The sequence below is a fragment of the Camelina sativa genome, chromosome 14 (genome assembly GCF_030686135.1).
Source record: "Camelina sativa cultivar CO46 ecotype springtype chromosome 14, ASM3068613v1".
NCBI classification, from domain to species: domain Eukaryota; kingdom Viridiplantae; phylum Streptophyta; class Magnoliopsida; order Brassicales; family Brassicaceae; genus Camelina; species Camelina sativa.
The window spans coordinates 11,472,863-11,494,814 of NC_141893.1; the positions used below are offsets into that span (position 1 = coordinate 11,472,863).

Sequence of the window (21,952 nt, forward strand, 5' to 3'; positions counted from 1 at the left end):
AATTATATAGACTACAAAACAATGTTGTGTACTTCCGTTTTATTATATAGGCGATTAGATTAAAGACATTTATCAAGAGAGAGAAATAAAAATGTCTTTAGGAAGATATTAAAGACACTCTTAAACAATATGTCATATTTTCATTGGTTATAATTTATTTAATTTATTATTTGAAAAATAAAATTAATTAAAGACATTTTTGAAGAGTTTATGCGATGAGGATGGTCTAACTACGTACTCTAATATAGTAATATACAACCATAAATTTATAACATGTACATAAGTCAATATACCCCCCTCCCCTTCAAGCCGATACTTCCTTTGAGGAATAAAGGCTTGAAAGAGACATACGTTGAAGAAGATGGTGAAATGGTCCAGGTTGGAGAGGCTTCATAAGAATGTCCGCGAGTTGGTTCCCTGAGACCAGATGAAAAAGTTTGAGGAAGCCATTTTTAACCTGGTCTCGAGTGGTGTGGCAATCGATCTCCACGTATTTCGTTATCTCATGAAAGACATCATTGTTTGCAATGTAGAGAGCGGATTTGTTGTCACATAACAGTTTGGCCTGTGAAGCTGGTGTAATACGCAAGTCTTGTAACATCTGTTTAAACCAAAGAAGCTCCTTTGTTGTTTGAGCCATACTCCTATACTCTGCTTCAATTCTGCTGGAGCTTACCACATCTTGTTTCTTTGATTTCCAAGTAATCAGTGAAGTACCAAGAAAGATACACATACCAGAAATTGATCTCTGTGAGTCTTTGCAAGTTCTCCAGTCTGCATCTGCAAATCCGTTTAAACAGATCTCTGATGATGCTGAATAGAAAAGAGGACTATTCTTCAGATATTTTAGAACATTACGGGCCGATTGAAGATGGACGTCAGTAGGACACAACAGGAACTGACTCAGCCGAATAACTGCAAAAGTGACATCAGGTCGAGTTATGCATAAGTAAAGCAATCAGCCAATCAACTCTCTGTATGGACGTGCATCAGATAGGAGGACACCGGTCTCTTTAGTCAATTCTTCTTTCGGATCCATTGGATCAGTTTTTGGCTTACACCCTAATAATCCTGCATCAGCCAATAAGTCTAAGCAATACTTTCTTTGACAAACAGAGATGTCCTCTGAGTTCCTAGCAATCTCCAATCCGAGTAATATCATAAACATTAAGCTCCTTCATCGTATCAAGATCTCTCTCTCTCTCTCTAACAAAAACATAAACTCACATTTGTGGCACTGTTAGGGTTAAACAACTTCGACCAGTTTTTAGTAGTCATGGCGGTTTTGCTTCCTCTGTTTCTTCTCTCTATCATGTTTACCTATTCAAGTAAGCTTCTACAATATCCTCAACACATTTGTTTTCTTGGCTTTACGTACGCCTCAAATAGCTCTTGTCTTTTTTGTTTCTTAGTTAACGTTTACCTTGTAATGCTAATCTTTAACACATCTTCTATCTTTTATCTATTCTGATCCGATATCTCTGTTCTGTACTAGATGCGGCGGTTTGTGTATGCAAGGACGCGAGCGAGCCGGAACTTCAGAAGGTGATAGACTTCGCGTGCGGAGGAGGTGCTGACTGTACTCAGATTCAGACGACCGGAGCTTGTTATCAACCAAACACCATCAAGAACCATTGTGACGTCGCCGTTAACAGCTACTACCAGAAGAAAGCTCCAACCGGCGCCACCTGTGACTTTAACGGCGCCGCAGTCATCTCCACTTCCCCTCCTTCGAGTATATATATCTTCCATTGAAACCATAACTTCACAGGTGGAGGTCGGCGGAGGTTGGCGGAGGTTGGCCGGAGGTTGGCGGAGGTTGGCCGGAGTTCGGCGGAGGTTGGCGGAGGTTGGCCGGATGTGGCCGGAGGTCGGTGGCGGAGGAGTTGGCCGGAGGTTGGCGGAGGTTGGCGGCGAAGAAGGTGGCCGGAGGTGGGTTTATTGGTGGGTGAAGGTAAGGTGATGGAGGGGTAAAAATGTCATTAATATATATTATACAGAGTATATTATAGATACATGGTTAGTATAGTTAGTATTTAAATTATAGTTTTATTTTTGGTTATACAGCCCAATTTCCCTTATTTATATACTCTGTTCTTGCAGCTACTTCAAGCTGTTTACCTAGTTCCAGGTATGTTTCAGTTCACCTTACCTACCTTATAGCTTAGATTTGGTTTTTTTATAATTCTTGATCGTTTGATTAGTGTTTTCTTTAGATCAGTATGAGCTGATTATTCTAGTCGTTGATTAGTTATATAACTTATGTATTAGTTTGCTACGTATATACCAAATTTTTAAAACATATTTAGAGATTGTGATGATGATTCAAGTGTGTTTATAAGACTACATTCTTTTGCAGCTCTAACGGAACCCCCACAACCGGAAATATATCCACCGGTAATTCAACCGCCGGAACTCCAGGCATTACAAATCCAACCACAGGCAATTCCACCGGCAATTCAACAACCAGCACATCTACCGATGATAGGCCGACTTCGTCTTCGTTAGCATTTCCTGGAAATACTATGGGACCGGCAAGCAGTACCAGCGGTTTAGGTGGCGGTGATCCAAACGGTGGAGAAGAGCACTCCATCCGATGATCCGAACCACGACGATCATCTTACTAGCTACCATCGCTGCCGTGCTTTGAAGGTTTAGGTGAAATCATCTCAGATGATCATCACGACATGGGCGCTTATTTGTTATGAGATATTGCCAAGTTAGAGCGTCTCTTTCTCTTTCTTCTATAGTGTTTTGGACCTTTTGGTTTATAGAAAACCTTAATCAAGAACTTTTCTTGCTTTCTTTGAGTCTTTGGTTTGTATTCTTTTTCTTTCTTATATGGCTATGTGTAGTTATGCGTCGCATGTGTCATTGACTCATTGTCGATTTCAACATCACGAAAATAATAAAATGACATTTGCATGCTAAATCGTTTAATTACAATTATTGTCATTGTCGATTTCTATCTACTATATATGTATATATTTGAATATATTTCATCAATCAACTCAATATGATCTTCATCAATGTTTTCCTAAATAATTTCCTAATTAAATAACATAAAACTGACAACTAAGAATTTATAGTTAATTCTAGGAAGATTTTTATATTTTAGTGATATTCGACTTATAAGAAGATTTATATTTCAAAATTTCGGCTACACTATCACGAATCTCCTATAGGTTACGAAGTCTTCTCCAAGAGTCCAAGTATGGTTTCGGGATAGATGATATACTTCTACACATCATACATAAAATACTTGTTTATATCCTACCAAAAAACTACCCCAAAAAAAAAAATACTTGTTTATAAAAAGATTAAAAAAAAGTCATATATAATATACCGACCAAAAAATTATATTTTAGGTTATTAATAAATACTTTATTTACAATGAACGTAGGTGAGTCACTGAGTCTAAAGTTCTATATATATGGAAACAATTACCAAAGATTATTTACTGACTGGACTATAAGCATTTCTCTATCTATTATCTTCTCTAAAGAACCAATTACCCAAGACTATACCCTTGTGGGTACAGCCGTACAGGGTACATATGATTTGTCTCCATATATATATATATAGAGCTTGGGTTGGAAAGTGCAGAAGAGAGAATATAATGGATATAACAAATTAAAGTAAAAACTTTTATAAATTATAGAGAAAGAAATCAACACTCGAACATACGGAAACAAATAGATAATTTATAATGGAAGTGAACCGAACCGGATTATTAACGTACCGGTCCGATTGACCTAATTATATTTGGTATAGCTTTATATAGAGATGTGTATAAGTAGTAACCCTATTCGGCTATTCCTCTCAAGCTTCTGCGTGGCGTTCTCTTAAACTCAACCTAATTGAGACAAGAAAAGAAAAACCAGCTTATCTAAGGTTAATTTTGTTTCGTCTGAATTTGTATACTTGCCAAGTTTTGGAGTCAAAATCTTTACTGATTTGGATATTGGTGTTTAGGAAACGTGTGTGTGATCATTGGGAGTAATAAACATTAACCGGTCCGATTGACCTAATTCTAATTGGTATAGGCGTATATATAGCTTTTTAAATTATTGTTAATATGAGTAACCCAAACCAATAAAAAAACAAAAAAAGAGTAACCCTTCCCTTCTCCTTCTCATCTCAAGCTTGTGCGCGGCGCTCTCTGGAAACTCATCCCAAGGCAATTTATACCAGCTTCTTCAAGTTTATACTGTTTCGTCTGAATTTTCTAATTGTCAGTTTTTGGACTCGAGATTGGTGTGTAGGAAACGCGTGTGTGATCATGGCGACTCCGGCTGATTCTGAGGCTGTCAAGTCTCTCAACAACTCCAAGGGAAAGAAGGAGTTTGTGGTTCGTCTTCTATTTCTTTCAAAATTTATTATATGATAAGTTTTTTTTTATTGTAGGTTAATTTCATCCCTTTTGACTTAATTTTTGTTTTCCGTGGAACTCCTTAATAATTAATGGTCGTTTGTGGCTTCTTACTTGGTTGATATAGTTCAAGAATTTCTCTCAAAGAATCAGTGACATTGACATCCAACTCTATAGGAGCCTGGATAAGATGAAGGCTGAACCTTCATTCGAGGTATATGTTTGATCATGTCACCTTATAGTTTTTTTTTTCGTCCCTCTAAAGTTTCAATTTTGTTCTTTTTCTTCTTGTCTTCTAATGTTGTTGCCTACTTACTATGCTCAGTTCCTAGGTTTAACTTCTCTTCATTATCTCAGATAATTTAATTACGATGATTATTGAGTCATAATAAATAAATAAAAAAATTTATGCAAAACAAATATATATATATATATATATATATACTGGCTATTTCAGCTACATGATTTGATTTTATTTCAGAGAAAAGAAAAAAAAACGAATAAAATATGTCAAAGATTTATATGGTTTTTTCAATCTTCTAAAGGAACAAGAGAATCGAGTGATTAAAGAATTATTAGCTCTCGAGGCCTCCAATGACGACCAAGATGATGCGTTCATGTCTGTTATGGGAACAAGACCTCAGTAGAACAAGGTCCAAACTCGTGTCCAGCCGGAAGAAGTTTCTAATTAAAGTTTTGGTGTTTCTTTTTATTATTATTATTATTTTTTTTATTTAGGTCTAAACTAGTTTTCTCTTTAGATTTTTTCTATATTAGGGTCTTTTATGAACAATAAAAGACAATTTTTTTTTATTTAATCTTTCTACAATTAAGCTCTATATCGCTAGCACACACACATTTATTTCTAGCCATTGTTTTGGGTTAATTTAAACCTATTACAATTATTATCAATAAAATATAATTTTGTAGCCAAAATACAAGGTTTGATCCTGGTTTATTGATATTCTGCTTGGGTCGCTATTTGGAAGCTCTTCGATTCATCAACTATATCCGTTGTCTAATCGTTTTCTTTTGTTTATTTACAACATTTTTGAATCTAAACTATATGAATCTATTGAATCTACTGAATGGGAGAAGACAATATATATATATATATATATCCTTTGATATTTTTTTCTAACACTCTTCGTATGATTTGAAGGTAGAAACTTTAATATGATTAAGAACAAGAAAAAGAACAAGCTACTTGTTGTGAGTCTTCGATTATGCCTTACTCAAAAATCCAAGAACTAATCTGTCAAAATTGTGAATAAAATATAGTTTTGTCATCTTAGGATCAAATTATGTTTTGTATTGTGCTTAATATTTAATTTTCATTTGAAAATAGGTTGAAAATGTTTCTAAAATGGTTTCTTACGTTACTGAGGCTACGAAGTATATGTGTGAAGATGAGATGAAAGCTCTAGATTTCTAAAACAATATATTTAGGCCTGTGATGCCCGTTAGAGCATGTACACTGCCAGTAATATATTAAAAAATTAAAAGTAATAAAAAAACAGGAAAAAGAGTTAGAATCGATTCTGGTTTAAGCAATCTAAAAACTTAGCTCGGAAACTCACATGACACTTGGCTTTATAATATTGATCAAATATTTATTTTATAATTTATTTATTTGTTCAATAAATCATTTTTTACAAAAACATTAAAATAATTTTTATGAAGTACGCATATGAGCATTCACCGGTAATAATGGTGTTAAGGAAAATGAACCCATAGACTGAAAATAGAATTGGGACTCACTAGAAGGTGGCAATCCGAATATGTCTGCACGAGACTCTTGGCCTTCAAAAAGTAAGGACCTTTCTCTTGAATTAATGCAAAAGGCAGGCTAAGTCGCTTAAGAAAACATGTACACAATATGCCATCAAGCTAAATGACTTGAGAAGAAAAAAAATTAATTAGAGAACTTGTCATAGATTTCCACTTTTTAGACAAATACTCAACTTTGTTTTAAATGAAAAAAATAACGTGTTAGTAAAGAACTAAGCGCAAGACATCATATAAATTTAAGATGGCAGAATTCTTTACACTCACATAGTCGTCGGCTGATAGGTTATTGGGCAACTCTCGCTGAACCGAAAATGTTCTCCTCCCTAAAATTAAACAAATATAAGAAGTAAATAACATAAAATATAGATAGAAGACCAACTGAGGTATATTATGAAAAGCTTACACGAACAATAAGAATCTTGTGGCTGAAGGTGCAATATCCTTAGGATTTGATTCCTCGGATTTCTCTGACATTGCATCGCCGGATCCCTCGTGAAAGCGGGCTACAAGAATCTTCTCCTATTCGACTATCTTTTTTTCGGCCTTTGAGATGAATTAAGCCTTGTCGTAAGACATATACAAAACATCAAAAGTTAGATACTAAAAAAAGAAAGATTATGTTTTTTTTAAGAAGTCAAAACAGCTTAAAAATATACGTACAGCATCGGTCATGGATTCCCACGCATTTGACAAGATTGTTGTGAGTGATTTGTATTTGTTTTGAATATTTAAATGGATATGCGTGTACAAATTACTAAAGTCGAGTGGAATTATTTGAAGAACGTTTTACAAATAAAGTTAATTAAAAAATAGTCTTATTATCTCAAATGTCAAATGTTTAAGCAAGTATAACTAACTTGTGAATAAAAATAATTTAAGAGTTCATTTGAGAGTAATTTTCTTTTTATCAAAATCATCGTAATTAAATTTAGGAGTTTATTTTGAGTAAGGTGAAAACATCCAAAAAATCTGTCAAAATTGTGAATAAAAAGTAATTTTGTCATCTTAGGATCAAATTATGTTTTGTATTGCCCTTAATATTTTATTTTCATTTGAAAATAGGTTGAAGATATTTCTAAAAAGGCTCATTAGTGGAGTACCTCTCCTAAGTTACTCTCAAATTAATTAATCATATAATTAATACTAATTAAAGTAAAGCAACTCTAAGAGTATTTTTGCAAAATCATTCTTTTAGGTTGCTCAATCTTTTAAATAATAATTTTTTAATTTATGTTTAGTAATTATCAAACTAATAATCTAAAATGACAAAACAATTATTAAAAAATTTATATTACATAAAACTTTGGAATCTTAAACATATTTTACAAACTTTGGAATATTAAACATATTTTACAAAATTCAAAATAGCACATATATTACAAAATTTGAAGATGAATCTTGTATCAAATGCATTTTTCTCAATTTCTTTTACTAAGAGCTTTACCAAAAATGGTTTTTTTTGTTCCTTAGCTCCAAAACCTCTGTTTTAGGAATAGACTGAAAATATAAATGGATTCGAGAAAGTATATATAGTTCAGTGAGGAATCATATGGAGGGGAGTTACAAGCTATGAAAGTGAATCCTCTGCCAACGACATTGCTGTTGTCTCAATTTCAGATTCGCTCTGTTCTTCATTCCAAAATGTTTCATAGCGCCCTGGAATGCTGTAATTCGTAACAAGAGTGAGTATTAGCAAATTACCAAAAGCCAATTTCCTACAAAACTAATAGCTAAGACACGCTGTGGATCATAAGTTGTGTAATCAGGACTGTTAAAACATAATAGGCACAGAGACTAACTGAATCATCAGGGATTTATCAACTTAATTCCATCGAGGACAAAAAATACTAGAAGATAACACCAAAGTTCTCAAGCACATCTGTTTCAGTTCTATCAAAGTCTATAAGGCAAAATGGCTGACTACTCACAACTAATGCAAATCCATTTCTGCAGTATTATCTGAAGATTAATGATGTTTCAAAAGTATGCATAAAAGGATAGTCTGATAAAAGAATTCTCAGCAACACTGACTCTAGAGGCTAGAGCATGGCCCTTGGAAACATGCTTAGAGAAAAAGAGAGAATGAAAAGGTAATGACCTAGCTAGACGAGTGTAGAGTAATTGCTTAGACAATTCGTTGCACTTCTCAACAGATGCAGGCTCTTGAATTTGCTTGTTCTGCTCCAACAATTGCTTGTAGTAGGAATTCCCATGCTTGGCCACAAATTTTGAAGCCTGACATGCCTTTGACTGAAGTTGTACCAATTTTGATGCCATGTTTCACAATCACAAAGTCCTTCAAAAAATTACAGAAACCCAGTTTAGCTTCAGAAATCAAACTCAAGCAAGAGAGATTAGCTCATCAATATGTACAATTCCAAAGTTTCTAAAGCAATCATATTCAAGTTCATGATTCATTACACACCTCCACGATAAAATATCCAATACCTAAAACAGAAATTGAAAATAATATTCTCAGAATCAAGTCATCCAAAAGCACAAGACTTTTAATATAATTCACATATATCAAAGCTAAATCACTTCTTGTCCAACCAAATCCTTGAAGTAAGAAAAGAACAACTGCCACGAGAGAGAGGGAGATAACAAAACAAATCATAAAAGACCCATCACGAGAAACCCCTATAACCAATCGCTTACAGAAAACTAAATCAACGAAGAAAGAAGAAACCTTTGTTACAAGAAGACTTAGGTCAAACCAAACAAACAATAATATCAAATCCCGAAACTCAAATTCACGAAAGACGAAGCAAAGTTACCATTTTTCCTCTGCCTTCCTCTCTGCTCGCAATTCAACGAAGAAGGTGAAAGCTTTAGCCGGGATTTGAGTTAGGGTTACGCCGATTTTGGTTAGCCATCGCCTCCGGTGACCATGAACCTCCAGATTAAGCCGGGACATTCGACGTGAATCCATTAATTTTTCCGATTACATATGAATCGCGTGTTCTCTCGCCGGGGTTTTCGAGAGAGAAGAGAGAGAGACATTCGGGAAGAAACGGAAAAGAAAATGAAGAAAAAAAAAAAATGCTTTTATATTTACAAAACCACCATTCAGCAGCCGCCACGTAATGTTTCTAAAGTGTTGCTCAAAATACTTCCGACACAACGGTTCTCTCTTTATGGACTCATATATGGGTTGTTTATTATTAATTTGGGGCCCAAATCCAAGAGTAACTTACTGAGTATCCCCACTAGTGATGGTCTTACGTTACCGAGGCTAAGAAGTGCATGTGTAAATATGAGATGAAAGCTCTAGATTTCTATAACAAGATATTTCTCATTGTAAAATTAAAACTTGTGGCTCTCTTCTTTTAAATTAATTAATTAACTTTTAAAACATTTTCAGCAATCAGGTCAAACCATTTTATTAACTAATCCACATTTTTATTTGTGTTGTTGTGAGGCACATATTTATAGCCATTGTTTTGGTTCAATATATTGTATGTTCATTATAATTATTATCAAAAGACTAACTATAACAAAATTTTATGAGTTAATAATCACTATAATTTAATAAATTTGTCTTGTCCCAAAGTTGAATCAGTGTAATTTTGGATAATATTCTATTATTATATGGTCTCATCAATTCTACAAGTTCATAATTTAATAAAATTATCCATATATACATATAGTAAAATTTAGTGAATTATGACTCTTGTGTTGTTATTTCTTAATTTTACATTAATTTTTGTTAAAATTAATTTCTAAAATAATTATAATAATGAAAATTTATTATAGTATATTTTTAAAAAAGATTACCATGTTCGAAAGATCTCTATTGATCCATAAATTAATACTTTTATAAATTAATAAATTTTCAAGTTCTTGATATTATTTATTAATATAGGGTTTTACTGCATACTTGGTTTGACCCCGTGGTACACTATGGGGCAATTTTTTAAAAAATAACTTTTGAATATACTAGGTTTTGAACCCACGCAACGCGTGGGTTTATTTGATATATTTTGATAAAAATTATATATGATTGATTACGATAATAAAATATTATCTCATAAAAAAAATTGAAATTAGTACTAAGGAAAAATTAAATTTCAGATACACAATTTTTTAAAATATAAAAATCAGTTGTGTTATAAAATCAAATCTGAAAAAAAAAATCATAAATTTAACTTGACGTCTAGGCGAGGCAAATCAAACCGATGACCTCACAAATCCTAAACCATTTTCTTTGACCACCAGAAAAACAAAACAATTTTATAATCATGAATTTAACTCGTTTTCATATTTAATTGATCGCTACCGCCTATATTTTCGTGTTTTTTATTCAATGTTTTCTTATTCTTCATATTCTTTTTTGTCATTTTCATTGTCAAATTTTGTATTAATTGTCATCGTAACTTTTCTTGTTTGGTTCTTCGTTATACTCTTTTTCTTCTTCTTCCTCGTCAACTTCTTCACATTCTTCCACTGAAAAACCTTTTTTTAGACTACCACACAACTTGTTAACCTATCAAACTCCAAAAACAAAATCATTTCTTTTCTCATAAAATTTGTGAAATTCATGATTACCAGCATAGTCAACACATGCACCCAATTATTGACAATTTTATCCATATACTTATTTGGTTTTAGATCCACGCGTTTAGAAACTTCTCAAACCAAAATCTTTACTTAGTTTATAATATTTTAAAAACATAATAAAATATACTAATAATTATTTATTTAATATGAATCATATGATATACAGAAATATGAGTACATTATAAGAACATATTAATTATAAATAAATAATATCAATTATATTATATCATCAAATAATATTAACCGTATCATATTATCAAATAATCGTAACCGTATATAACAGTAACCGCTTGAACTATAACCGTATTTAAACGTAACCGTTTAACCGTTTGTTAAACGGTTCTGGTTAAGGTTACAAAAATTTCTAACCATAACCAATGGTTAATAAACCTTAACCGTGACAACCGTAACCCTAGTCATGCCTATGTATAGCTAATAAAACATGTGTGTTTGTCGTCCATCTTTCTTCTTTAAACCTCAAAATTTGACTCAAACATCAAATTAAGGTCTTGCGATGTCAATCATTCTTCCTTAGACCCAAAAATAATAAAATTAATGAAAGAATATCAACTCATCTATAAAATCATACCAAAAATATGTTTTACAGCTCATAAGAAATAAAATGCACAAATATAGATAAATAAGATAATTTATGTTTTGCATCAATATTTATAATATTTTAAACTTTTAAAAGGTTTCGAAATATAAAATTTGAACCTTTTAAAAATTTTCAATATTTATAATATTTTAAAATTTTAAAATTTAAAACTTATAATATTTAAAAACTTTTTAAAAGCTAAGAACTTTTAAAAGTTTCAATATTTATAATATTTAAACTTTTAAAATTTTTAAATATTATAATATTTTTTTGAAACTTTTTAAAGTTTTAATTTGATCAAATAAAAAACCAGATCAAACCAAATAAAACTTCTAAACTTGAACGCCTGATAAATCAAGCTTTTCTGCTCATTCGTTGTTGGAAGCATATTAATCTTATTTATACTGGTTCTGAACCATTGTCTAAAAAATTTATAGCCGATGTGGGATATTGTGCTTAGTTCTTTGATTTCCATAAATTTAAAATTTTCTTTTTTCTAAAAAAATTCTGTAAGTTTAAAAAATGTTAATGAATGACATGTCAAATCATGATAGGTTGTTTAAAATAATTCTTAATATAGAAAATTCTGGAAATTGTATAAAATGTTAATAAGTGATATGTCAAATTTCTATTGGTTGTTTAAAATCCTATGTGGATGGTCTTAGGAGCTTAGAGCTCTTACTTTTTATTAGTATAAATTATAAATAGATCAAGTTTCTTTGAGTTTTAATATAAATGTTACATTGTTATATATGTGTGTTCTCAAGTAATTAATAAAAAAAGTTAAGATAGATATTCATTATATATTAAAATAACTTAAATGTGAAATAATCTATATCCGAATATACTTGTTTGGGTACAAAAATTCTAAAACAATTTTTAAAATATATATCCGTTTATAAAAATTCAAATCACATCATATGCTAAAAAAATCTAAAATTTTATTAACTTAATATATTAAATAGTAATTTAAATAATTAAATCTAAGATTAAATAAAAGGGAAAGGAGAATTATATTTTAATCTAGCATATTGCTTTAAATTAAATAGATAGATTTTAGGAAATTAATATTATCAAATAAGGAAATCATTGTGTTTGGTTATAAAAATTGTAGAAAATTTAGGTGGAACTTGTTTGGATACAGAAATAAGACATAATGACATAAAAATGTACTCTCAGCATGTTTAGATAGATAGTGGTTTTGTGCAGCAATTTATGCCAATCCAACCAATGGGGTAAGAATAAAATATAGTTTAATTAATAGCCAACAATAAGACAGATAGGTTCGTTCCCGGTTCCCAATAAAAATATATAGTTTGATATTTGCATTTTTAGTGTTCGGTCTTCGTTGGCCTTGTCTTCTACTGTTCTACAGATCGTTCATCTAGAGCTCTGTTCTGTTCTGTTCTGTTCTGTTCTGTTCTGTAGCAAGGTAAGAAGGAAATCTTTAAGTGGGAGTTTTGTAATCAAACTCTGGATTCTTGTGCATCTTCTTTTCTGCTTTCTGTAGTTTGTTCCTATGAATGATCAAAGTCAACTGTTCTCGATCCTGAAACTATTCGCTTCCTGATTCTATAGCTGACTAAGGTTCTAATTTGGGAATTATGGTGAGATTCTATGGTAATTTGATGCTGTTTCCTTTGCACTCATAGGTTGATGATGATATTGGTATCTCAAGGATTGGGAATTTATGTGGTGGAGAGCAAAGGAGGAGCAATATTATGTATATTGCTTTCTCTGCTCTGTTTAGGCACTTGGCCTGCTCTTATGGCTCTTCTTGAACGGCGTGGTCGTCTCCCACAACATACCTATCTTGATTATTCCATCACTAACTTCTTGGCTGCAATCTTCATAGCCTTTGTGTTTGGTGGGATAGGTGAGAGTACACAGGAGGCACCAAGTTTTCTTGGACAGCTCACTCAGGTTAGGATTATTGAAGGATTCTGGACCTCTACTGGAGATTGTTGCATTGCATTGATGGGTTTATATATATATATATATAAATCTCCCCTGTTGCTGCTACACAGATTCAGGATAATTGGCCTTCTGTGTTGTTTGCTATGGCGGGTGGGGTGGGTTTGAGTATTGGGAATCTTGCTACTCAGTATGCTTTAGCTTTTGTTGGTCTGTCTGTTACAGAAGTAACAACTGCGAGCATCACCGTTGTTGTAGGCACCACTGTCAATTACTTTTTGGATAACAGATTGAACCGAGCAGATGTGCTTTTCTCTGGTGTCGGCTGCTTCTTTGTAGCTGTTTGTCTTGGTTCTGCTGTTCACTCTTCCAATTCTGCTGATGTAGAGGCTAAACTAGGAAAAGTCTCGAGGAATTGTGAAACTGTGGAAGAGTGCCAGAGACTATTTGGAGGTGAAGTTTCACATACAGTGTGGCTTTTGATTGTGTGATAGTGTTGAGATGATCACTCATCACTTCTTTAGTTTTATAGTAGTGGAAGAAGAGATGGAGAATGCAAAGGAAGGGACTGCAGCTTTTCTTGTAGCACTCGAAAACACGAGAGCAATCAAAGTACTTTCTCTTTTGTTATGTGTTGTTGATCATGATTCTGGAGGAAACCAGTCTCTTATGTAATTCTCTTGGATTCAGGTGTTTGGAAAGAGCATGGTTGTTGGTCTGGGCATTACCTTTTTTGCAGGTCTTTCTTTCTCATTGTTCTCACCTTTATTCAACCTTGCAACAAACGATCAATGGCACACTCTAAAACAAGGTGTTCCCAATCTGATTGTCTACACTGCGTTCTTCTACTTCTCACTATCTTGCTTTGTGATCGCCATCGCTTTAAACATTACTTTCCTGTACAACCCTGTGCTCGGCTCACCAAGATCTTCCTTTAGGGAATACTTGAGTGACTGGAACGGAAGAGGTTTGGCTTTTATGGCTGGATTGATTTGTGGGTTTGGTAACGGTCTTCAGTTCATGGGTGGACAAGCTGCAGGATATGCAGCCTCAGATGCTGTTCAGGTCACTTAAAGACAAGAAAGTTTTTTATCTTTAGTTTTGTTTTGGTGAAATCTTGAGTGATGATCATGAGCAGGCACTTCCTTTGGTATCTACTTGTTGGGGGATATATCTGTTTGGGGAGTATAGGAGATCATCTCCGCGGACATATGCTTTACTTGTTGGAATGCTGGTGATGTTCACTGTTGCTGTGGGGCTCCTAATGGCCTCGGCTGGGGAAAGAGAGACGCGGTTTACCTAAAGAGTTGATCAATATGGACCATATTCATAGACGGTGTGGCTCTTGGAGGTGTTGTACATTACATTGTGGTTAGTCCAGTTACAAGCAAATGTATATGTTCACTATTTGGTGTTGCACATTACATTGTGGTTACTCCAATTGAAAGCAAATGTATATGTTCGCTATTTGGTGTTGTACATTACATTGTGGTTACTCCAATTGAAAGCAAATGTATATGTTCGCTATTTGATATTCATCAACGTCATTGAAGAAATAAATGACTTCAGATAACACATTAGCAGAAGTTGGATAAGGTTCCATTGCAGAAAATATGAGTTCTACTTCAGCGCAAAATGTAACTGAGGATATGAATAACAATATCATAAAATTGATACGCTAGAAGGAGGGGTCGAACCTCCGACCTTGTGGTTAACAGCCACACGCTCTAACCAACTGAGCTATTCCAGCTTTTGCTTCTCAATATAAGCTGACATCTATATATATATATATATATATAAACAATAGTATCTCTATAGTGTTTCTGTCACTATCTTGATTCAAAATTTCAAACTCATATACTACAAGCTGTTTTCGAAATCGTAATAACCATTTATGTATTTGCCATTGAGACAAAAAAAAAAAAAAATCAACGTTTCTTCCCTTTGAAAAGTCTAATGCACGTAATTATCATCTACGAAAACAAAAAAGTCTCTTTCAAAAATTACGGCCATTTAAAATCATTTAGTAATACAAGAAAGATAAGTTTCTTGAAAATTGATTTCAACAAAAGATATGTTTCTTGAAAATATGATTGAAATCTCACCTTACAGTTCCATTTATAAGTTCTCTTTATCCAATTTTCTACCACTATTCAAATTTGCAATACACAACGTACACACAATAATCCAAAAACATGCATGTCAATATAGATGCGAGTCAATCCCTTATCCCAATCATGAAAACGATTGCTCTCTATATTAGACATTAGCTTGTTCATACTAAACACCTACATGTTGACTAAAAAAAATTCAAAGTCTACCTACATTTAATTTCGGGGAATACATATTCAAAGTAGAGCTATATGACAGACGATATACAGAAGTCAATTTGAAATTCAGTTTCTCTCTAGATTTTTATTCTATAAACTAAAATCCTGATAGAGTAAGACATTACATAAGACCAACAAAAAAAAAATGAAAGAAGCATTTTCTGTTTTGTGTCTTGTTATTTTGGTCTCGGTTTTAGAAGCAGCAGTAACGAAACCAATTTCTGAAAAATTCATTGAATGCCTTAGCTATCGGACTAGTCCGGAGAATCCAATCACCGATGCCGTCTTCATCGCCGATAACACCACCACATTCTTGTCTACTTACTTGTCATACACGAAAAACAAGAGGTACTCGAGCCCTAACTTCAAAAAACTACTAGCCATCGTAGCGGCAAAACATGTATCTCATGTTCAGGCCACGGTGGTTTGCGCAAAGACCAACGGTATACAACTCCGTATCCGAAGTGGCGGTCATGACCTCGAAGGCCTTTCTTACAGGTCGTCTGTGCCATTTGTCATTCTTGATATGTTCAATCTCAGATCTATTACTGTTGACGTATCCAGCAAGAAAGCATGGGTTCAAACTGGTGCGACCTTGGGAGAGCTCTATGTCAAGATCAATGAGGCTAGCCAAACGCTAGCGTTCCCGGCTGGTGTTTGCCCGACGGTAGGAGTAGGAGGACACATAAGCGGTGGAGGGTATGGAAATCTGATAAGAAAATTCGGAATCACAGTGGATCATGTTAGTGATGCTCAATTAGTTGATGTCAACGGCAACCTCTTGAATCGAGCTACCATGGGAGAAGATCTCTTTTGGGCCATTCGTGGTGGCGGTGGTGCGAGTTTTGGAGTTATCATCTCTTGGAAAATCAACCTCGTCGAGGTTCCAAAGATCTTGACAGTATTTAGAGTTAACAAAACATTGGAACAAGGAGGCACTGATCTTCTCTACAAGTGGCAGCTTGTTGCTACCAAATTCCCTGAAGATCTTTTTATGAGAGCATGGCCTCAGATCGTAAATGGAACAAAACGCGGCGAGAGAACCATCGCGGTTGTACTCTATGCTCAGTTCTTGGGTCCAGCAGATAAGCTGATGGCGATATTGAACCAGAGGTTGCCTGAACTAGAGCTAAGACGTGAAGATTGTCATGAAATGAGCTGGTTTAACACCACGTTGTTTTGGGCTGATTACCCGGCCGGTACACCAAAGAGCGTTCTTCTAGATAGGCCGACGAATCCAGGATTCTTTAAGAGCAAATCAGATTATCTCAAAAAACCAATCCCTAAGGAAGGATTAGAGAAGCTTTGGAAGAAAATGTTTACATTCAACAATGTTGTGTGGATGCAATTCAACCCTTACGGTGGAGTGATGGACCGGATTCCATCGACCGCAGCAGCATTTCCTCATCGGAAAGGAAATTTGTTCAAGGTTCAATACTCTACGACATGGTTGGACGCAAATGCCACAGAGACTAACCTAAGTATGATGAAGGAGCTTTACGAGGTTGCGGAACCGTACGTGTCAAGTAACCCGAGAGAGGCCTTCTTTAATTACAGAGACATCGATATTGGAAGCAATCCGAGTGGTGAGACAGACGTTGATGAGGCTAAGATCTACGGATACAAGTATTTCTTGGGTAATTTTAAGAGATTGATGCAAATCAAAGCTAAGTATGATCCTGAGAATTTCTTCAAGAACGAGCAGAGTATTCCCCCTGTTCGTGTAATGTAGTAACGTTACTCTTTGTTAAGATTTATTAAGTAGTAGTAATAAGTTATGTGGGCTTGTTAAAAGCTTATGTAATTTTCATTATTGTCACATTTGCATTATGACCTTCTTGTTATAATTAATCATTTCTCAATAAGAAATTTCATGTAATCATTTTACTAACACATATATTATGATAGATCAGTTTTACTTTTACGTCTTACATATGATGGTTTTTCAACCATGGCCATGAGCCCATGACCCGTGAGAGTTGATTTCTGAAACTCGTTTAGTATAGGGATTAGTATACTTCTTTAGATATCTCCTTACTTTCTAAAAGATGTCATTAAATTAATTTCGTATAAATGTTTCCGTTTTTGCACAAGGATTTATCCACTCTTCCTAAAACCATTTTCTGATTCAATGCATGTGCGACCCGAAGTGATTGATTGCCGGCGTAAGTCATTTTTTTAATTACTAACTAACCCAACTACAGTACAAGAAAATCACAAGACTGAGCTAGCTTATTAGGCTTTAGCCCATGTCCCAACTCCAATGCTATGTCGTCATCCAACAGGTTACAGGGCATATATATCAAGAAGGGCTTATCTTAAATTAGTATGCTCTTTGCACATTGAATTTTGGGTCAAATATTCTTACATTCTAATTAATCAAAAAAAATTATTTTACTCGTGCTGACGTGGCAAGGGTGATTGAAAAGGTGATTTAAGATTTTCTCGTGTTGAGCAAGGATGTTGCCGGCGGCAGCCACTCCGGTGGAAACTGGGACGACTTCGATGTCGGAGGGTGAAGGTAATGGTTTGGCAAGAGTTTTTAAAGAGATCTTGGTTTCTAGTGATGGTTAGGGGCAGAGTCTAGAGAGTCAGAAACGGGTTCAGTCGAAAAAAGTTTTGAGGGTCAATCTGGTTTGATAAAGAACATCTCAGGTGCGACGGTAGCTAACCCTTTGGTCCAGAAGTCGTGGCTTAGGGCTGCAAAAAAGCATGTCTTTACCAAGCAAAATTTTGTGGTAGAACAAGTGGATGGGAGAAGGAGAATTGTGGTCCCGAGAGATGTGTTTGTGGAGGCAAAGCCTTTTTGGGAAGATTTTTTGGTTGGTAAGTTTTTTAATGGCAAAGCACCCCATGTGGGGAAGGTTCATATAATCGTGAATAAGATTTGGCGGCTGGCGGATAAGTCAACCTTGATCGATGTGTTTGAAGTGAATCAAGCCATAATTAAATTTTGTGTGCGTAGCGAGGTGGCTTGGAGGAGGGTTTTGAACAGAGGTATGTGGAACATAATGGGCATCCCCATGATTGTTTCGAAGTGGTCGCCTTTCACGGAGGAAGTGCAACCGGCAATGAACTCTATAAATTTATGGGTGAAGTTACAGGATGTCCCTCCCACTATGTTTACACATAAGGGGTTGGAGTTCTTAGCTAGTGTGGCGGGTACTCCAGTTCGTCTTCATCCTAAGACGGAAGCCTGTGAAAGTTTTGATAAAGCGCAAGTGTTAGTGAAAGCGGATCTAAGTAAGAAGTTACCGCAGGAATTTGTGTTCACGGGAGAGGAGGACGGTGAGGTAAAGACTGTTATCCGGTATTCGTATCCTTGGCTCCCGCCGAGGTGTAGTCAGAAGTGGGGTCATTTTCGTGACTCATGTCTCGTGGAGGTTTCAAAGGATGATTCAAACAGTGCAGTTATCCAAGAGGCTCACTCTGACAGGGCAGTAGGAATTGTCAAGACAATGGATCCGGTTGGGAGTAACGTCGTAACTAAGGCAAACCCTCCCTTAGTTGGTGATCAACTGTTTCTTACGAATGATGATGAAGGTTGGAGCACGCCTCAGAAATCTGCTCGTAGTCCTGCACGTCGTCGCGAATTGCATACATTGGGGGGGGGAGTCTCAAACTCTTATGCGGCTCTAGCGGTCTCAGATGAGTTGGGCGAGGATGTGGGACCAGAGGATGAGGTGGTGGTAGAGATTGCATTATCTAGAGATGTACTAGTGGCTATGGAGAGTAACGTGGTTGACACGCTACTTGTGAAGGCCAATTTGGCGGTGGATGATCACAATCAGACGGTCCTGCTGGTGGAAAAGGATGTTCTTCCCAAGGCTTCAAAACCCAAAGTGGCTCCTCAACTGCGTCTGGTCCTCCCAAGAGACTCAAAAACGGCTCATAAAACGGTTTCAGTTTCTTCTACTCGTGATTCGAGTAAGAAGAATCCTCCTCAACATTGATTATGTCAGGCTTCTTTTGGAATATTTGTGGTTTAAACAAATCTTCTAAGCATTCCATTATAAAAAAGTGGGTGGAGGGAAATAAGTTTCAGTTTGGTTGTTTGCTGGAGACTAGAGTGAATGAGGGTAAGGTTTAAAGATTGGGTGACATTTTATTGAAGGATTGATCCATTTTAACAAACTACGAATATAATCGACGAGGTCGTCTATGGGTGGTTTGGCGTAGAGATGTGGTGCTCAGTCCATTCTATAAGAGTGAACAACTAATTACATGCTCGGTTAAATTGGCTGATCTTGACGAGGAGTTTTTCTGCTCCTTTGTCTATGACTTTAATGATGTGGGGGGGGGAGCGGAAGGTATTATGGAATGAGCTTAGGGATTATGTGGACTCTCCCATTATTCACAATAAACCGTGGATAATATTTGGTGACTTTAATGACACTTTAGATATCTCGGAGCATTCTCACGTGGTTGATCACCCGTTGGTCGCTTTGGGTATGAAGGATTTCCAGGGGATGGTAAGTTATGGTGATTTAACAAACTTGGCTGCTCACGGACCTCTCTACACCTGGTGTAATAAGAGGGTGAATGGCTTAACATCTAAGAAACTTGATAGAGTCTTGGTCAATGATACTTGGTGACAATCTTATCCAGCGTCTTATAGTGTCTTCGAGGCTGGAGGATGTTCGGACCACTTACGCTGTCGGATACAAATGAATTTGGACGCGGGAATTCAATCCCAATGTCGCAAACCTTTTAAGTTTGTTAACGCAAGTATCAGGTTGGAAGAGTTTAAGCCTCTAGTTGCTACCTTTTGGAGGGAAACAGAGCCACTACATATGTCCACTGCAACTCTGTTTCGTTTCTCAAAGAAGTTGAGGGCTTTAAAACCGGTGTTGAAACAGTTGGCAAAGAACATAATAGGTAATTTGGTCAAACAAACGAAGGAGGCTTATGAGGATTTGTGTAAGAAGCAGGAACTGAACCTGTTTATACCTTCTTCTAGGGCCATGGAGGATGAAAATGAGGCTTACAGTCGTTGGGATTGGGTTGCTAGTCTTGAAGAGTTCAATTTAAAACAAAAATCCAAATTATTTTGGTTACAAGTGGGAGATCACAATAATAAACACTTTCATAGAGCCGTCATGGCCCGCGAAGTAAATAATTCTATCAGGGAAATTTTGTGTCGCGATGGTACCCTGACGACGAAAGCGGAGGAGATTAAGGTGGAGGCTGAAGGTTTTTTCGTGAGTTTTTACAGCAAGTCCTTGATGATTTTGAGGAAGTTTCCCCAAGTGTTCTTGAAGGATTGTTACCGTTCTGCTGCTAAGAAATGGATAAGATGTTGTTAACTCAACCGGTTTCTGCAGATGAGGTGAAGAAAGTGTTGTTTGCTATGCCGGCTGATAAGTCTCCGGGGCGAGATGGTTATACGTCGGAGTTCTATAAGTCCACTTGGGATATCCTTGGTCATGAGTTTGTATTGGCAATTCAATATTTCTTTGAAAAAGGTTTTTTGCCCAAGGGAGTCAATACAACGATATTTGCGCTTATTCCAAAGAAGATGGAGTCTAAAGAAATAAAAGATTATCGTCCGATTTCGTGTTGTGACGTCATGTATAAAGTGATCTCAAAAATCCTTGCCAACCGATTGAAGCAAGTGCTCCCACAGTTCATTGCTGGAAATCGATCTGCTTTTTTTCAAAACAGTTTGTTAATTGAAAATGTTCTCCTTGCTACAGAGTTAGTTAAGGATTACCATAAGAGCTCCATTTCCAGCCGCTGTGATATTAAAATTGATATCTCAAAAGTGTTTGATTCTGTTCAATGGTCTTTTATGAGAAGTGTTCTCACATTGATGGACTTCCCTCTTGAGTTTATTCATTGACTTCTACTTTGTGTGACAACAGCTTCCTTCTCCGTTTAAGTGAATGGTGAACTAATTGACATTTTTCAAAGTTCTAGAGGTTTGAGGCAAGGGTGCTAACTATCTCCCTATCTATTTGTTATCACTATGGATGTTCTATCGAAAATGTTGGACAAAGCAGCAGGAGCACAACACTTTGGGTACCACCCCAAGTGCGAATATCTTGGTTTAGCCCACCTTAGTTTCACTGATGACCTGATAATCCTCTCGGATGGTAACGTCCGGTCTATTGAGGGGATTTTGAAAGTGTTTGATGACTTTTCCAAGTACTCTGGGTTGAGAATAAGTATGGAAAAATCTACTGTCTATCTAGCGGGTGTCTCTAATGCAATTGCTCAAGATATTATTGGGCGGTTCCCCTTTACTGTGGGCTCTCTTCCAGTGAGATATTTGGGGCTTCCTCTGGTCACAAAGCGGTTATCATCTACGGATTATGTCCCTCTCCTTGAGCAGCTTAAGAAGAAAACAAGCTTGTGAAATGCAAGGTCTTTATCTTATGCTGGTAG

At 35.6% G+C, this 21,952-nt stretch overlaps 3 protein-coding genes, 2 long non-coding RNA genes, 1 other non-coding gene and 1 pseudogene across 9 annotated transcripts; 4 read left to right on the forward strand and 3 right to left on the reverse strand.

Moving 5' to 3' along the window:
- Nucleotides 1-143: 143 nt before the first annotated feature.
- LOC147928068 (uncharacterized) lies at nucleotides 144-1,713 on the reverse strand. Its single transcript, XR_015580730.1, has 2 exons — nucleotides 1,424-1,713; nucleotides 144-915 (listed from the first exon to the last, which is right to left on the reverse strand). It is a non-coding gene; the product is annotated as an uncharacterized LOC147928068 (long non-coding RNA).
- On the forward strand, nucleotides 895-2,932 carry LOC104741211 (carbohydrate-binding X8 domain-containing protein-like; annotated as a pseudogene). Its single transcript, XR_015580729.1, has 4 exons — nucleotides 895-1,328; nucleotides 1,496-1,735; nucleotides 2,104-2,131; nucleotides 2,360-2,932. The product of XR_015580729.1 is annotated as a carbohydrate-binding X8 domain-containing protein-like (transcript).
- Nucleotides 2,933-4,105: 1,173 nt separating this feature from the next.
- Nucleotides 4,106-5,219, forward strand: LOC109128763 (uncharacterized). Its single transcript, XM_019235703.2, has 3 exons — nucleotides 4,106-4,351; nucleotides 4,500-4,586; nucleotides 4,918-5,219. The coding sequence occupies exons 1-3, from the start codon at nucleotides 4,283-4,285 to the stop codon at nucleotides 5,017-5,019; spliced, it is 258 nt and encodes an 85-aa protein (XP_019091248.1). The 5' UTR covers nucleotides 4,106-4,282; the 3' UTR covers nucleotides 5,020-5,219.
- Nucleotides 5,220-5,962: 743 nt separating this feature from the next.
- Nucleotides 5,963-6,715, reverse strand: LOC147928069 (uncharacterized). Its single transcript, XR_015579282.1, has 3 exons — nucleotides 6,567-6,715; nucleotides 6,428-6,486; nucleotides 5,963-6,270 (listed from the first exon to the last, which is right to left on the reverse strand). It is a non-coding gene; the product is annotated as an uncharacterized LOC147928069 (long non-coding RNA).
- Nucleotides 6,716-12,560: 5,845 nt separating this feature from the next.
- Nucleotides 12,561-14,762, forward strand: LOC104741214 (ureide permease 5). 3 transcript variants are annotated; one of them, XM_087485677.1, is made up of 6 exons: nucleotides 12,561-12,753; nucleotides 12,974-13,244; nucleotides 13,349-13,668; nucleotides 13,730-13,847; nucleotides 13,926-14,300; nucleotides 14,374-14,762. In XM_087485677.1, the coding sequence occupies exons 2-6, from the start codon at nucleotides 12,978-12,980 to the stop codon at nucleotides 14,536-14,538; spliced, it is 1,245 nt and encodes a 414-aa protein (XP_087341803.1). In that variant the 5' UTR covers nucleotides 12,561-12,753; nucleotides 12,974-12,977; the 3' UTR covers nucleotides 14,539-14,762. The 3 variants fall into 3 exon arrangements, with proteins under 3 accessions (XP_087341803.1, XP_010460311.1, XP_010460310.1); XM_010462008.2 differs by having other exon boundaries at nucleotides 12,575-12,753; nucleotides 13,349-13,688; nucleotides 13,768-13,847; XM_010462009.3 differs by having other exon boundaries at nucleotides 12,569-13,244; nucleotides 13,349-13,688; nucleotides 13,768-13,847.
- A 149-nt stretch (nucleotides 14,763-14,911) lies between these two features.
- TRNAN-GUU (transfer RNA asparagine (anticodon GUU)) lies at nucleotides 14,912-14,985 on the reverse strand. The gene has a single exon. It is a non-coding gene; the product is annotated as a tRNA-Asn (tRNA).
- Nucleotides 14,986-15,613: 628 nt separating this feature from the next.
- On the forward strand, nucleotides 15,614-17,456 carry LOC104741219 (berberine bridge enzyme-like 7). The gene has a single exon (XM_010462013.2). The coding sequence runs from the start codon at nucleotides 15,711-15,713 to the stop codon at nucleotides 17,295-17,297; it is 1,587 nt and encodes a 528-aa protein (XP_010460315.1). The 5' UTR covers nucleotides 15,614-15,710; the 3' UTR covers nucleotides 17,298-17,456.
- The last annotated feature ends 4,496 nt before the right edge of the window (nucleotides 17,457-21,952 follow it).